This window comes from Somniosus microcephalus, chromosome 4 (assembly GCF_052327205.1).
Source record: "Somniosus microcephalus isolate GS21.2 chromosome 4, FLI_Smic_1.0, whole genome shotgun sequence".
NCBI lineage: Eukaryota > Metazoa > Chordata > Chondrichthyes > Squaliformes > Somniosidae > Somniosus > Somniosus microcephalus.
In genome coordinates this window covers 4077700-4094226 of record NC_140990.1, presented here as the reverse complement: position 1 = coordinate 4094226, position 16527 = coordinate 4077700, and the positions used below count along the sequence as shown (strand labels likewise).

The 16527-nt window shown below is 48.7% G+C and overlaps 1 protein-coding gene across 1 annotated transcript in view; it reads right to left on the bottom strand.

The window, feature by feature from the left end:
• supt16h (SPT16 homolog, facilitates chromatin remodeling subunit) overlaps nucleotides 1-16527 on the bottom strand; it is a 107057-nt gene that overhangs the window by 56606 nt on the left and 33924 nt on the right. The window contains exons 6-7 of the mRNA XM_085984291.1: nucleotides 14138-14310; nucleotides 12724-12814 (exon numbers count right to left, since the gene is read on the bottom strand). Coding sequence (XP_085840417.1) covers nucleotides 12724-12814; nucleotides 14138-14310 — 264 coding nt within the window. The remainder of the gene's footprint in view (nucleotides 1-12723; nucleotides 12815-14137; nucleotides 14311-16527) is intronic.

Sequence of the window (16527 nt, the reverse complement as noted above, 5' to 3'; positions counted from 1 at the left end):
AATTGCATCACCTACCCAAGAGGCATTGTGAATCAGTGACTCAGCTTATCAATAAGCCTCGTATAGACATTGTAGAAACTCCTCTGGACAATAGCGATTTTATATTTTATGTGGATGGATCAGCCCTCAGAGACGAAAAGGGCTCGCCAAAAAGTGCATATGCCATTCCCGATGATCATTCCATTATCGAAGCATGCTCACTACCATCTTTCTTTTCAGCACAACAAGCAGAACTGTTTGCCGTTACAAGAGCATGTATTTTAGCTACAGGAAAATCAGTGAATATTTATATTGACTCTCGGTATGCATTTGGAGTCACTCATGATTATGGTCAAATTTGGAAACTTAAGAGGATTCCTGACTTCATCAGGATCTACAGTTAAAAAATGCTGAACAAATTGATAACCCTTTAAAGGCTCTCCAGTGTCCTACAAAAATTGCTGTTATTAAATGCAAAGCATATACAGGCAATCAAGGCCAGGCTTCTTTGGGCAATGATAGGGCGGATCGAGCAGCTAAGGCTGCTGCTCTATCTGATACAGGGTCACAAGTGTCTGCATATGTTCTTAGAAATCAAGATCCAGACAATCCCCCACCCACAATTGATGACGTTTTGGCCTATTAATTACAGGCCAGTCCGGACGAAGTGTTAGCTTGGGTGAATGATTCTTGTTTTAAAACACCTGAAGGAGTATGGGTCTACCATGACGGCCACAAGGTGGCTCCCAAGTCAATACTCCCATGGATTGCCCAATGTGTCCACATGTTCACATGCAGGCGAAGGGGGGGTGGCAGACTATATCACACAAACTTGGTATTCACCAGGCATTGACAATTACAAAACAAATTAGTGAATAGTCAGCATGGCTTTGTCAAGGGTAAATCATGTCTGACAAATCTGATTGAATTTTTCGAGGGGGTGATTAGGGGGGTGGATGAGGGAAATGCTGTGGATGTGGTTTACATGGACTTCAGTAAAGCTTTTGACAAAGTCCCGCATAGGAGACTGGTCAAGAAGGTAAGAGCCCATGGGATCCAGGGTGCCTTGGCGCGTTGGATCCTAAACTGGCTGAGTGGCAGGAGGCAGAGGGTGATGGTCGAAGGATGCTTTTGTGACTGGAAGCCTGTGTCCAGTGGGGTACCTCAGGGATCGGTGCTGGGTCCCTTGTTGTTTGTGATCTACATAAATGATTTGGATGAGAGTGTAAAAGGTATGATCAGTAAGTTCGCAGATGACACGAAAATTGGTGGGGTGGTAAATTGCGAGGAGGAAAGCCTCAGGCTACAGGACGATATAAACGGGTTGGTCAGATGGGCAGAAAAGTGGCAAATGGAATTTAACCCTGAAAAGTGCGAGGTGATGCATTTTGGACGGACAAATAAGGCAAGGGAATACACAATGAGTGGTAGGACCCTAGGGAGTACAGAGGGTCAGAGGGACCTTGGTGTACATGTACATAGATCTCTGAAGGCAGCGGAACAGGTAGATAAGGTGGTTAAAAAGGCATATGGGATACTTGCCTTCATTAGCCGAGGCATAGAATATAAGAGCAGGGAGGTTATGATGGAGCTGTACAAAACGCTGGTGAGGCCACAGCTGGAGTACTGTGTGCAGTTCTGGTCGCCTCACTATAGGAAGGATGTGATTGCTTTGGAGAGGGTGCAGAGAAGATTCACCAGGATGTTACCTGGGATGGAGCGCCTCAGCTATGAAGAAAGACTAAACAGGCTGGGGTTGTTTTCCTTGGAGCAAAGAAGGCTGAGGGGGGACCTGATTGAGGTGTACAAAATGATGAGGGGCATAGATAGGGTAGATAAAGAGGAACTTTTCCCCTTAGTAGGGGGGTCAATAACAAGGGGGCATAGATTCAGGGTAAGGGGCAGGAGATTTAGAGGGGATTTGAGGAGGAACTTTTTCACCCAGAGGGTGGTTGGAATCTGGAACTCACTGCCTGAAAGGGTGGTAGAGGCAGGAACCCTCACAACATTCAAGAAGCATTTGGATGAGCACTTGAAATGCCATTGCATACAAGGCTATGGACCAAATGCTGGAAAATGGGATTAGACAGGACAGGGGTGGATGGGCGGCGCGGACACGATGGGCCGAAGGGCCTCTTTCTGTGCTGTAAAACTCTATGACTCTATGAACAATGCATTACCTGCCAAACAATGAACCCAGGTAAAACAGAAAAGGTACAGGCTGGCCTCCCACCCAAATCCAACAGGACCCTTTGTACATTTACAGATGGATTTTATTGAATTACCAGTATGTTTAGGATTTAAGTATGTATTAGTTATTGTAGATGTGTTTTCACGATGGATTGAAGCCTTTCCATGTAAAAAAAAATGATGCAGTTACTGTTGCAAAATGTTTGTTAAAAGAAATTGTACCAGGATTTGGTATAGCTGCATAACTTTCAAGTGACAATGGATCACATTTTACTGGGACAGTTGCGCGAGAATGTGTAAGGCTTTACAGACAAACCAACACTTCCACTGCAGCTATCATCCAGTCAGCGAGACTGGTAAAAAAAAAAAAAATATATATATATATAATGGTATGCTGAAAAATAAACTTTCCAAACTCTGCAGCGAGACAGGACTTAAATGGGTCGAACTTTTACCCTTGGCATTGATGGTAAGGCGATCAGCAACAAACAGAACGACGGGACTGTCACCACATGAAGTCGTCATGGGATGACCTCAGAGACTGCCATTTTCTGCACCCTTCACTGACAAGCAGATGGACATTCACAAGATGGATGAACATATGTTGAATTATTGCATTGCCTTAACTAAGTGTATTTCCAGTTGCCACCAACAGGTCAAGCAAGCCCAGGTTGAACCAGCCAAAGGAAGGTGCCATAACCTCGAACCAGGAGACAACGTATACATGAAAGTATTCAAGAGAAAGAACGGTCTCCAACCCAGATTCGAAGGTCCGTACCAAGTACTCCTGGCAACTAATACTACTGTAAAGGTGAAAGAGAGACCAACATGGAGCCACGCTTCACACTGCAAAAGAGCTCCAGAAAACAAGGGAAAGGAATCACCAACCCATTGGTAAATGGAACTGGACATTAGGACTATGTTTCCTTGGGACACTTATAATACCTGCAATGCCCGAATTGTATATAAATACATTTTTGTATATGGCATACACGTACGCAACAACGGTAAGCGCTTCCAGCTGTTGGGTTTGCGCCCATGTTCCCATACATAGTCATAGAGTAATACAGCATGGATAGAGGCCCTTCAGCCCGTCGTGTCCGCGCCAGCCATCAAGCCCTGTCTGATCTAGTCCCATATTCCAGCATTTGGTCCGTAGCCTTGTATGCTATGGCATTTCAAGTGCTCATCCAAATGCTTCTTAAATGTTGTGAGGGTTCCTGCCTCCACAACCCTTTCAGGCAGTGAGTTCCAGACTCCAACCACCCTCTGGGTGAAAAAGTTCTTTCTCAAATCCCCTCTAAACCTCCCGCCCTTTACCTTGAATCTATGCCCCCTAGTTATTGACCCCTCTACTAAGGGAAAAAGCTCCTCAGTATCCATCCTATCTATGCCCCTCATAATTTTGTACACCTCAATCATGTCCCCCCTCGGCCTCCTCTGCTCCAAGGAAAACAAACCCAATCTGCCCAGTCTCTCTTCATAGCTGAAGCGCTCCAGCCCCGGTAACATCCTGGTGAACCTCCTCTGCACCCTCTCCAACGCGATCACATCCTTCCTGTAGTGTGGCGACCAGAACTGCACACAGTATTCCAGCTGTGGCCTAACCAGTGTTTTATACAGTTCCATCATAACCTCCTTGCTCTTATATTCAATGCCTCGGCTAATGAAGGCAAGTATCCCATATGCCTTTTTTACCACCTTATCCACCTGTTCCGCCGCCTTCAGGGATCTGTGTACTTGCACACCCAGATCCCTCTGACCCTCCGTCTTGCCTAGGGTCTTACCATTCATTGTGTATTCCCTTGCCTTGTTAGTCCCCCCAAAGTGCATCACCTCGCACTTTTCCGGGTTAAATTCCATTTGCCACTGTTCCGCCCATCTGACCAACCCATCTATATCGTCCTGCAGACTGAGGCTACCCTCCTCGCTATTTACCACCCTACCAATTTTTGTATCATCCGCGAACTTACTGATCATACCTTTTACATTCATATCCAAGTCATTAATGTAGACCACAAACAGCAAGGGACCCAGCACCGATCCCTGTGGTACCCCACTGGCCACAGGCTTCCAGTCACAAAAACAACCTTCGACCATCACCCTCTGCCTTCTGCCACTAAGCCAGTTTTGTATCCAATGTGCCAAGGCACCCTGGATTCCATGGGCTCTTACCTTCTTGACCAGTCTCCTGTGCGGGACTTTATCGAAGGCCTTACTGAAATCCATGTATACCATGTAAGGGGGGAATTCCATTAAGACCTATCCCCTTCAATGAGTCAGAGGCGATGGAATGGATTTTACACCAAAATGGGAGTATTACCAAGTATGAGTTAAATGGCCCCAAAAAGATTATAGTAGATGAAGACTGGCAAAGGCATTGGACCTTGGCAGGGTACGATTTGGACACCCTCAAAGGATGGTATCAGCCTAAGTATGACCATGCCAGACAGCTCCCCTCCCTGGTCCTCACCAATACATCTGGGATAGGGAGACCAGTAAGCTCATGGTGCCTGGATAAGAGGAAGAGTAGAGAACCAAGCGTTGGCCACAGTTATTATGCAGAACCAGTTAAAGTAATGATGCAGGTACAACATGAGGATAAAAAAGATACTGGATGTAATATTACTACTATACAAGCCAAATTGAATAAGAGAGTTAGGATCGGGAGAAGGAGAAGGGACCGAGCAACGGTCTTGGGAGGAGTAGGAACTGGTATGGGAGCCCTTAATGCAATAGATCTTGAAACATTGCAGAATAAAATACAGCAAGTAGGAGGGCTGACAGGAGATGCTATAAAATTAAGAAATGCTTGGGACAATGGACTGACAGCAGCGATGTTAACACAGTGGATATCAGATGCAATGAGTTGGAAGCAAGTAAATAAGGTAGAAAAGGAACAAGAGAATGTTGCAAAGGGACAAGAGAAAGTCAATAATCAGACTCAATGTATGTTTAAAGAAATTACCAAGCAGTCACTGAGGGCTGAGCTAGAGCGAGTCGCTATGTCAGGACATGCTCCTAGTTGGATGAGAATTTTCGGATTTGAAGGAAATAATCTAGAAGTAAAACCTGATCGAAGATATACTAAATGTGACCTTAAGGGATGTAATTTTACAATGAAAGTGGTAAATGTGACAAAAGCCAAAACCTGGTGTCAGTTCTTGGTATTGCCCCAACTGTTTGGAGAAAACTTTTGGTATCCCGAATTTCATGGTAAATGGATAGATCAGGGGAATAAGACCCACGATGCCTCGGATTGCCAAGATTGGCCGTTTGGAAAAGTATGCCCATTGCATACCCCTATATATGAACCTTGCTCATTACAACATAGTAGAGGTACATGTATTTGGAATTTGAAACCTTGTAATGATGCTACCTTGCATGAGATAGGCCAGAACTATCTGTGTATTAGCGGTGCCTGGCCTATATATCACAGAAACCCCACAGTGCAGATAGAGGCCATTTCGGCCCATCGAGCCTGCACCGAAACATATCCCACCCGATCCCCGTAACCCCTACACCAACACATATCCCACCCTATCCCCGTAACCCCACGTACGTAATCCCCCTAACACTAAGGGTCAATTTATCATAGCCAATCAACCTAACCCGCACATCTTTGGACTGTGGGAGGAAACCGGAGCACCCGGAGGAAACCCACGCAAACACGGGGAGAATGTGCAAACTCCACACAGACAGTCGCCCGAGGCCGGATTCGAACCCGGGTCCCTGGCGCTGTGAGGCAACAGTGCTAACCACTATGCCACCGTGCTGCATATGTAGACGGGATTTTGAAAAGGCCCCCTTTAAACACTTGCATAAAAGATGTTTGTACTGTGTTTGACCCACATACCAACAAGACATATCAGTTGGGAAAATGGGCTACGGTAATGCAAAGAAGAACTGTATTGGGGATAGAAAATGCCCCCCCTACAGTTAATTTGGCTAATCTGACGAAATTTTTGAACAACAATGAAAAGATAGCAGAAGCCTTAGCGAAAAGAGGAAGAGATCTGCACCATTTAAAAGCAGTGATGGATTATGATGAGCAAGGTTTGGTTCAAATAGCTACGCAAATAACAGATTTGACGGTACACCACTGGTGGGATGTGTTTAACGGATGGTCACCTAAAGCATCCGCAGTGCTGGAATTGTTTGTTCACCCGATGGTTATAATGTGTGTAGTGACGGGAGTTTTATTTATATTAATTTGTATAATGTGGATAAGTGAGATATCTGTTAGCGCAAACAGTAGAATCAGTAGCATCTGTAAAAAGAGCTACGAAAGTACTGGAGAGAAAGGAAAGAAAACGAGCAAACCAGGATGACTACGATGAAGAAGATTGTCTAAAAATGCGTCCTTTCCCAAAGGGATATTATCCTCCCTATGAAAACGAACTGAACACAATGCCGTAAAGCAGTGTTGATCAGTAAAGATCAACAAGGAGGGAATTGTGGGAGAAAACGTATTAAACATTAAGGCATGCTGGGATACTTGACCACTTTACTAATTGAACAAAGGACACTAAACTAGTTCAAACTAAAAGAACTGCTGACTGCCATAATGAAATCAAGCTGACCTTTTGGCTTAGGACATCTGGTGATAAAATGTGAACATGTTAATCTGTTTCTTGAGAACAATGGAACCTATGAAACCTTATGTTGAAATGTAATGTAAGCTAATCACCTGAAGTTGTTAACCTTGCTGTATAACTATGAGCGCTGTACATTAGTAATTTAGAGGTGCTGGTGGGCAGTAGGGACTGCTGCAGACTCTCCGTGATATCACGTAATAAATTCCTAAAGCGAACCTCGAAGTCTCTGTCTGATAGTTAATTTCCTCGACAGATGGTCGGCCTCCTTCTTCCTCGAGCTACCGGCAAAATTCCACCTGTTTGGAGGGAGGCTAAAATAATTGCCCTCCGGAAGCAGGGGAAGAATGCTTGTGAAGCCTCCAGCTGCCGCCCGATCTCCTTACTTTGCACTCGTTATAAAATGCTGGAGAGGCGACTGCTCCGCAGACCAGCCCCCCCCCCCATCATCGAGCCAACCGTCCCCAAGGGGCAAGTGGGCTTCCGGAGCGGCCGTAACTGCTGCGACCAAGTGGTAGTTCTAACAACTCACATCGAAGCGGGCTTCCAGCGCCAGCTCAAGGCCGCCGTAGCACTCGTGGGTCTGTCAGCGGCGTATGACACAGTATGGAAGCACGGACTGCTTTTCAAGCGCTCCGCCATTTTACCCTGCAGAACGACGATCCATCTTCTCAACTCCAGGCTCAGCAACCAACCCTTCCGTGCGCGCTCTGGCACCCAAAAGAGCAGATAAGAACATAAGAAATAGGAGCAGGAGTAGGCCAATCGGCCCCTCGAGCCTGCTCCGCCATTCAATAAGATCATGGCTGATCTGATCCTAACCGCCAATCCACTATCACAGAACCATCTCCTGAATCTAACAGATTTAGACACACGAAATAGGAGCAGGATCAGGCTACACGGCCCCTGGGCCCGCTCCGCTACCCACAGGGCCATGACCGATCCGAACCTAGACTCATGTCCAAATTCCTGCCCGCTCCCCGTAACCCTTAATTCCCTTTACTTCTAGGAAACTGTCTATTTCTGTTTTAAATTTATGTAATGATGTAGCTTCTACAGCTTTTTGGGGCAGCATATCCCATGGACCTACCACCCTCTGAGTGAAGTAGTTCCTCCTCATCTCAGTTTTGAAAGAGCAGCCCCTTATTCTAAGATTATGCCCCCTAGTTCTAGTTTCACCCATCATCGGGAACATCCTCCCCTTCACAATCTTATATGTTTCAATAAGATCGCCTCTCATTCTTCTGAACTCCAATGAGTAGAGTCCCAATCTCCTCATATGTCCATCCCCTCATCCCCGGGATTAACCGAGTGAACCTTCTTTGTACTGACTCAAGAGCAAGCATGTCTTTTCTTAAATATGGACACCAAAACTGTATGCAGTATTCCAGGTGCGGTCTCACCAATACCTTGTACAACTGAAGCAATACCTCCCTATTTTTATATTCTATCCCCCGAGCAATGAAAGCCAACATTCCATTGGCCTTCTTAATCACTTGCTGCACCTGCATACTAACCTTTTGAGTTTCGCGCACCAGGACCCCCAGATCCCTTTGTACTTCAGTACTTTCCAGTTTCTTGCCATTAAGATAATAACTTGCTCTACGATTTTTCCTGCCAAAGTGCATAACCTCACACTTTCCAGTATTGTATTCCATCTGCCAAATCTCTGCCCACTTACTTGGCCTGTCTATGTCCCCTTGCAGGTTTTTTATGTCCTCCTCACTCACTACTTTCCCTCCCATCTTAGTATCATCTGCAAACTTTGATATGTTACACTCGGTCCCCTCCTCCAAATCGTTAATATAGATTGTAAAGAGTTGGGGACCCAGCACCGACCCCTGCGGAACACCACTAGTTACTGATTGCCAGTCTGAGAATGAACCATTTATCCCAACTCTCTGCCTTCTGTTAGATAGCCAATCCTCTATCCATGCCAGAATATTACCCCCAATCCCGTGATTTTTTATCTTAAGCAATAATCTTTTGTGTGGCACCTTGTCAAATGCCTTTTGGAAGTCTAAATACACTACGTCCACTGGTTCCCCTTTATCCACCCTATATGTTACTTCCTCAAAGAACTCCAGCAAATTTGTCAAACATGACTTCCCCTTCATAAAACCATGCTGACTTTGTCCTATTAAATTATGATTATCCAAATGTCCTGTTACTGTCTCCTTAATAATGGACTCCAAAATTTTACCTACCACAGATGTTAGGCTAACCGGTCTATAGTTTCCAGCCTTCTGTCTACTGCCCTTTTTAAATAAGGGTGTTACATTAGCAGTTTTCCAGTCTGCCGGGACCATTGCCGAGTCCAGGGAGTTTTGGAAAATTATTACTAATGCATCCACAATCCCTACCGCCACTTCCCTCAAGACCCTAGGATGTAAGCCATCAGTTCCAGGGGATTTATCCGCCTTGAGTCCCATTATTTATAGGACAGTGAACAATGGACTCCCACAGGGTTCTGTCCTGGCACCCATATTATTCAACATTTGCACCAGTGATCTCCCCGAAACAGAGCCCCGCAAGTTCGTGTACGCTGATGACATTGCCTTGGCCACGCAAAACATGAACCTGTCCGTCACCGAGGAGACCCTGACCCGTGATTTACAAAGGATGGAGGCCTACTTCCACCGATGGAGACTTTGGCCAAATTCCGTCACCGCGACATTCACAGAAACATAGGAAAATAGGAGCAGGAGTCGGCCATTCGAGCCTGCTCCGTCATTCAATGTCATGGCTGATCCTCTCTCTCAAAACCATGTTCCCGCTCTCTCCCCATACCCCTTGATGCCTTTTGTGTCTAGAAATCTATCTATCTCCTTCTTCAATATATTCAGTGACTTGGCCTCCACAGCCTTCTGTGGTAGAGAATTCCACAGGTTCACCACCCTCTCCGAGTGAAGAAATTTCTCCTCATCTCAGTCCTAAATGTCCTACCCCGTATCCTGAGACTGTGACCCCTCGTTCTAGACCCCCCCAGCCAGGGGAAACATCCTCCTTGCACCCAGTCTGTCTAGTCCTGTCAGCATTTTATACGTTTCCACGAGATCACCTCTCATTCTTCTGAACTCTAGAGAATACAGGCCTAGTCGACCCAATCTCTCCTCATACGACAGTCCTGCTATCCCAGGAACCAGTCTGGTGAACCTTCGCTGCACTCCCTCTATGGCAAGTACATCCTTTCTTAGGTAAGACCAAAACACGATAGGGTTCCCCTTGTCCTCACCTTTCACCCCACCAGCCTCCACATTCAACGGATCATCCTCCGCCATCTCCGTGATCCCACCACCAAACACATCTTCCCCTCCCCCTTTCAGAATTCCGAAGGGACCACTCCCTCTGCGACACCCTGGTCCACTCCTCAATCACCCCCAACAGCCCTTCCCCTTCACCTGGCACCTTCCCGTACAAGCGCAGGAGATGCAACACATGCCCTTTTACCTCCTCCCTTCCCACTGTCCAGGGCCCCAAACACCCCTTCCAGGTGAAACAGCGATTTACTTGTACTTCTCGCAATTTAATATACTGTATTCGCTGCTCACGATGCGGTCTCCTCTACATTGGGGAGACCAAACGCAGATTGGGCGACCGCTTTGCGGAACACCTCCGTTCAGTCCGTAAGGGTGACCCCGAGAGCTTCCGGTCGCCTGTCATTTCAATTCACCACTTCACTCCCACTCGGACCTCACTGTCCTCGGGCTATTGCATTGTTCCAACGAAGCTCAACGTAAGCTGGAGGAACAGCACCTCATCTTTCGATTGGGCACTTTGCAGCCTGCCGGACTCAACATTAAGTTCAACAATTTCAGATAATTATCCCTGCCCCCATTTTTCGTGCAGTATGATTTTTGCCATTCCCATTTGCAACATTTTATCTTTGCTGCCTCTTACGAAAGCACAGGATGTTCTTTCTATTTCTTCCTCCCCTCCTAACCCCGCCCCCCTGTCTCTGCACCTGCTTAATATCTGTTACATCTCCAGCTTTTTCCAGTTCTGATGAAGGGTCCCAGACCTGAAACGTTAACTCTGTTTCTCTCTCCACGGATGCTGCCTGGCCTGCTGAGTGTTTCCAGCATTTTCTGTTGTTATTGAAGAAACTAAAGAGTCGGGTCAACTAGATCCAGAAACTGGCCAGATCCACATGGGGAGCAGACGCTCAAACCCTCCCGTACGGCAGCACTCGCCCTGGCGTACTCTACAGCGGAGTACTGCTCCCCGGCACGGCTATCGAGTCCGCATGTCAAATCCGTTGACGTCCAGCTGGACTCTATCTACTATGAGAATGATCACTTTTATCGACACCAACACTGTGGCTGCCCGTGCTTGCAAACGTCACACCACACCTACGCCGCGAATATGCAGTCTCCAGAGAATACAACTGCTGCACCAGCAAAGACACGCCAATCCAGGCTGACTTGAACAACCTACCACCAAACTGTTTCAAATCTAGAAGGCCATTTTGGGCCGTCGCCGAAGCCCTTCATCGATCTCCCCTCAGCCTTGATAACCGACGGCGAAATGCTTGGAAGAACTACAACATACAGGATGGGATGGTTTCCTTATAGAGGACCCCACAGTACAACCTGAAGGATCAAACCTTCCTCGCAAACAGCGGACAACCATCGACAGCCTCAGAACCGGTCATGGTAGATGCTGCCAGCTTCTCCATAGATGGAAGATTAAAGCATCCCCATCATGTGACCGTGGAGCTCCTGATCAGACCCTGGAGCAACATCATTGAGCACTGCCCTCAGAGGAAATTCACAGGCAGCCTACAAGACATAGAAGGTAGCAGGCCAGGTAGATAAGGTGGTTAAGAAGGCATACGGAATGCTTGCCTTTATTAGCCGTGGCATAGAATACAAGAGCAGGGGGGTTGTGCTCGAACTGGACCTGGGTTCAAATCTGGCCTCAGGCGACTGTCTGTGTGGAGTTTGCACATTCTCCCCGTGTCTGCGTGGGTTTGCTCCGGTTTCCTCCCACAGTCCAAAGATGTGCAGGTTAGGTTGATTTGGCTATGATAAATTGACCCTTAGTGTTAGGGGATTAAATACGTGGGGTTACAGGGATAGGGTGGGATATGTGTGGGGATAGGGTGGGATATGTGTCGGTGCAGGCTCGATGGGCCGAATTGGCCTCTATCTGCACTGTTGTGATTCTGTGTATAAAACACTAGTTAGGCCTCAGCTAGAGTACTGCGTGCAGTTCTGGTCACCACATTACAGGAAAGATGTGATTGCACTAGAGAGGGTACAGAGGAGATTTACAAGGATGTTGCCGGGAGTAGAGAATCTTAGCTATGAGGAAAGACTGGATAGGCTGGGTCTGTTTTCCTTGGAACAGAGGAGGCTGAGGGGAGACCTTATTGAGGTGTATAAAATTATGAGGGGCAGAGATGAAGTGGATAGGGAGGACCTATTTCCCTTAGCAGAAGGGTCAAAAACCAGGGGGCACCGATTTAAAGTAATTGGGGGAAGGTTTAGAGGGGATTTGAGGGGAAATGTCTTCACCCAGAGGGCGGTGGGGGTCTGGAACTCACTGCCTGAAAGGGTGGTAGAGGCAGGAACCCGAACCACATTTAAAAAGTACTTGGATGTGCCCTTGGGATTCTCTAACCTGCAGGGCTACGGACCAAGAGCTGGGAAGTGGGATTAGGCTGGAGAGCTCTTTGTTGGCCGGCGCGGACACGATGGGCCAAAATGGCCTCCGTCCGTGCTGTGACTTGCTACGATTCCAAGATAAGCACGCTGTTACACCGGAAAGCTTCGGCCTGGATAGCTGACTTAGATATTGACGTTTGATCTGCTTTGCTACGACCATACGAAAGAAGAAGTAGCCCCTGCACTTGCTTTCTGCGAGAGACGGGCCAGTGGGTGGAAACTGGGTGCGCAGAGCAGGAGTTAGTGCTCCGGGGAGGGGAGTTTAGCCTAGTACACTTCGAACTTCTTACCCCAGGTTCTTGGTGATCTTGTTCATCATATCCGGCTTCTCCTGCTTCACGAAAGCCATTACATTCTGGTAAACGTCCGCGATCTTGGCACCTGCATCAGGGGCAGGGAAAGTGGGAGAGCGGCGTTACAGATCAAAACCGCACGCATTAATTAAACTGGCCAAGAGGGAAGGGAGGTGGTTCAGGGACAAAATCAGAACAGGAGGAGGCCGTTCAGCCCCCTCGAGCCTGTTACACGGGAAAAGGAGGAGGCCATTCAGCCCCTTGACCCTGTTACACAGGAACAGGAGGAGGACGTTCAGCCCCTCGAGCCTGTTACACAGAAGCAGGAGGAGGCCGTTCAGCCCTTCGAGCCTGTTACACAGGAACAGGAGGAGGCTATTCAGCCCCTCGAGCCTGTCACACAGGAAAAGGAGAGGGCCATTCAGCCCCTCGAGCCTGTTACACAGGAACAGGAGAAGGCTATTGAGCCCCTTGACCTTGTTATACAGGAACAGGAGGCTATTCAGCCCCTCGATTGTTACACAGGAACAGGAGGAGGCCATTCAGCCCCTCGAGCCTGTTACACAGGAACAAGAGGAGGCCGTTCAGCCCCTTGAGCCTGTCACACAGGAACAGGAGGAGGCCATTCAGGCCCCTCGAGCCAGCCACACAGGAACAGGAGGAGGCCGTTCAGCCCCTCGAGCCAGTCACACAGGAACAGGAAGAGGCCGTTCAGCCCCTCGAGCCTGTTACACAGGAACAGGAGGAGGCCGTTCAGCCCCTCGAGCCAGTCACACAGGAACAGGAAGACGCCGTTCAGCCCCTCGAGCCTGTCACACAGGAACAGGAGGAGGGCATTCAGTCGTCCCAGCGTATCACATAGGGACAGGATGTGGCCATTCAGGGAGCGAATTTCAGAGCTCAGGGCCTTAACAGCTGAAAGCACGGCTGCCAATGTTGGAAGCGATGGGGAAAAAAAAAACAATCAGGGGATGCGCAAGAGCCCAGAATTGGAGGAGCGCAGAGATCCCGGAGGATTGTAGGGGCTGGAGGAGGTTACAGAAATAGGGAGGAGGGGGCGAGAGCCATGGTGGGATTTGAAGGGAGGATGAGGGGAGAATTTTAAAATCGACGCGTTACCGGACCTTGAGCCAATGTAGGTCAGCGAGCAACAGGGAGGGATGGGTGAACGGGACTTGATAAGGAGCAGCAAGAGTTTCAGAGGAGCTGATGGTTACGGAGGGTGGAAGGTGCAAGGCTGGCCGGGAGAGCGTCGCAATCGTCAAGTCCAGAGGGGACAAAGAGGGTTTCAGCAGCAGATGAGCTGAGGCAGGGGCGGGGGGAGGACCACACACCAAGCCCCTGGGATGGCTGGCCAGCCCCGCACACCAACCTTCGACGTCTCCTCCCCGCCCCATCCCACCACACTCACCATTCTTCATCTCCTTCAGCAGCTCCTCCTCGATCTGGAGCAGGAAGTTGTACTTGTCCTGCATCTCCTGCGGAGGATCCACCATCAGGGTGCGCACGATGTTGGAGCAGTACGACTTGTAACGGATTCCCATTGCACACGTGATGGCACCAAAGTGCATGTGGTTCTTGTCACTGTGGGAGGAGGTGTTAAACGGTCAGTTGACACTGTCCCATCAAACACTCCCAGGGCAGGTACAGCACGGGTTAGATACAGAGTAAAGCTCCCTCTACACTGTCCCATCAAACACTCCCAGGGCAGGTACAGCACGGGTTAGATACAGAGTAAAGCTCCCTCTACACTGTCCCATCAAACACTCCCAGGGCAGGTACAGCACGGGTTAGATACAGAGTAAAGCTCCCCCTACACTGTCCCATCAAACACTCCCAGGGCAGGTACAGCACGGGTTAGATACAGAGTAAAGCTCCCTCTACACTGTCCCATCAAACACTCCCAGGGCAGGTACAGCACGGGTTAGATACAGAGTAAAGCTCCCTCTGCACTGTCCCATCAAACACTCCCAGGGCAGGTACAGCACAGGGTTAGATACAGAGTAAAGCTCCCTCTACACTGTCCCATCAAACACTCCCAGGGCAGGTACAGCACGGGGTTAGATACAGAGTAAAGCTCCCTCTGCACTGTCCCATCAAACACTCCCAGGGCAGGTACAGCACGGGGTTAGATACAGAGTAAAGCTCCCTCTACACTGTCCCATCAAACACTCCCAGGGCAGGTACAGCACGGGTTAGATACAGAGTAAAGCTCCCTCTACACTGTCCCATCAAACACTCCCAGGGCAGGTACAGCACGGGTTAGATATAGAGTAAAGCTCCCTCTACACTGTCCCATCAAACACTCCCAGGGCAGGTACAGCACGGGTTAGATACAGAGTAAAGCTCCCTCTACACTGTCCCATCAAACACTCCCAGGGCAGGTACAGCACGGGTTAGATACAGAGTAAAGCTCCCTCTACACTGTCCCATCAAACACTCCCAGGGCAGGTACAGCACGGGGTTCGATACAGAGTAAAGCTCCCTCTACACTGTCCCATCAAACACTCCCAGGGCAGGTACAGCACGGGTTAGGTACAGAGTAAATCTCCCTCTACACTGTCCCATCAAACACTCCCAGGGCAGGTACAGCACGGGTTAGATACAGAGTAAAGCTCCCTCTACACTGTCCCATCAAACACTCCCAGGGCAGGTACAGCACTGGTTAGATACAGAGTAAAGCTCCCTCTGCACTGTCCCATCAAACACTCCCAGGGCAGGTACAGCACGGGTTAGATACAGAGTAAAGCTCCCTCTACACTGTCCCATCAAACATTCCCAGGGCAGGTACAGCACGGTTTAGATACAGAGTAAAGCTCCCTCTACACTGTCCCATCAAACACTCCCAGGGCAGGTACAGCACGGGTTAGATACAGAGGAAAGCTCCCTCTACACTGTCCCATCAAACACTCCCAGGGCAGGTACAGCACGGGTTAGATACAGAGTAAAGCTCCCTCTACACTGTCCCATCAAACACTCCCAGGGCAGGTATAGCACGGGGTTAGATACAGAGTAAAGCTCCCTCTACACTGTCCCATCAAACACTCCCAGGGCAGGTACAGCACGGGGTTAGATACAGAGTAAAGCTCCCTCTGCACTGTCCCATCAAACACTCCCAGGGCAGGTACAGCACGGGGTTAGATACAGAGTAAAGCTCCCTCTACACTGTCCCATCAAACACTCCCAGGGCAGGTACAGCACGGGTTAGATACAGAGTAAAGCTCCCTCTACACTGTCCCATCAAACACTCCCAGGGCAGGTACAGCACGGGTTAGATATAGAGTAAAGCTCCCTCTACACTGTCCCATCAAACACTCCCAGGGCAGGTACAGCACGGGTTAGATACAGAGTAAAGCTCCCTCTACACTGTCCCATCAAACACTCCCAGGGCAGGTACAGCACGGGTTAGATACAGAGTAAAGCTCCCTCTACACTGTCCCATCAAACACTCCCAGGGCAGGTACAGCACGGGGTTCGATACAGAGTAAAGCTCCCTCTACACTGTCCCATCAAACACTCCCAGGGCAGGTACAGCACGGGTTAGGTACAGAGTAAATCTCCCTCTACACTGTCCCATCAAACACTCCCAGGGCAGGTACAGCACGGGTTAGATACAGAGTAAAGCTCCCTCTACACTGTCCCATCAAACACTCCCAGGGCAGGTACAGCACTGGTTAGATACAGAGTAAAGCTCCCTCTGCACTGTCCCATCAAACACTCCCAGGGCAGGTACAGCACGGGTTAGATACAGAGTAAAGCTCCCTCTACACTGTCCCATCAAACATTCCCAGGGCAGGTACA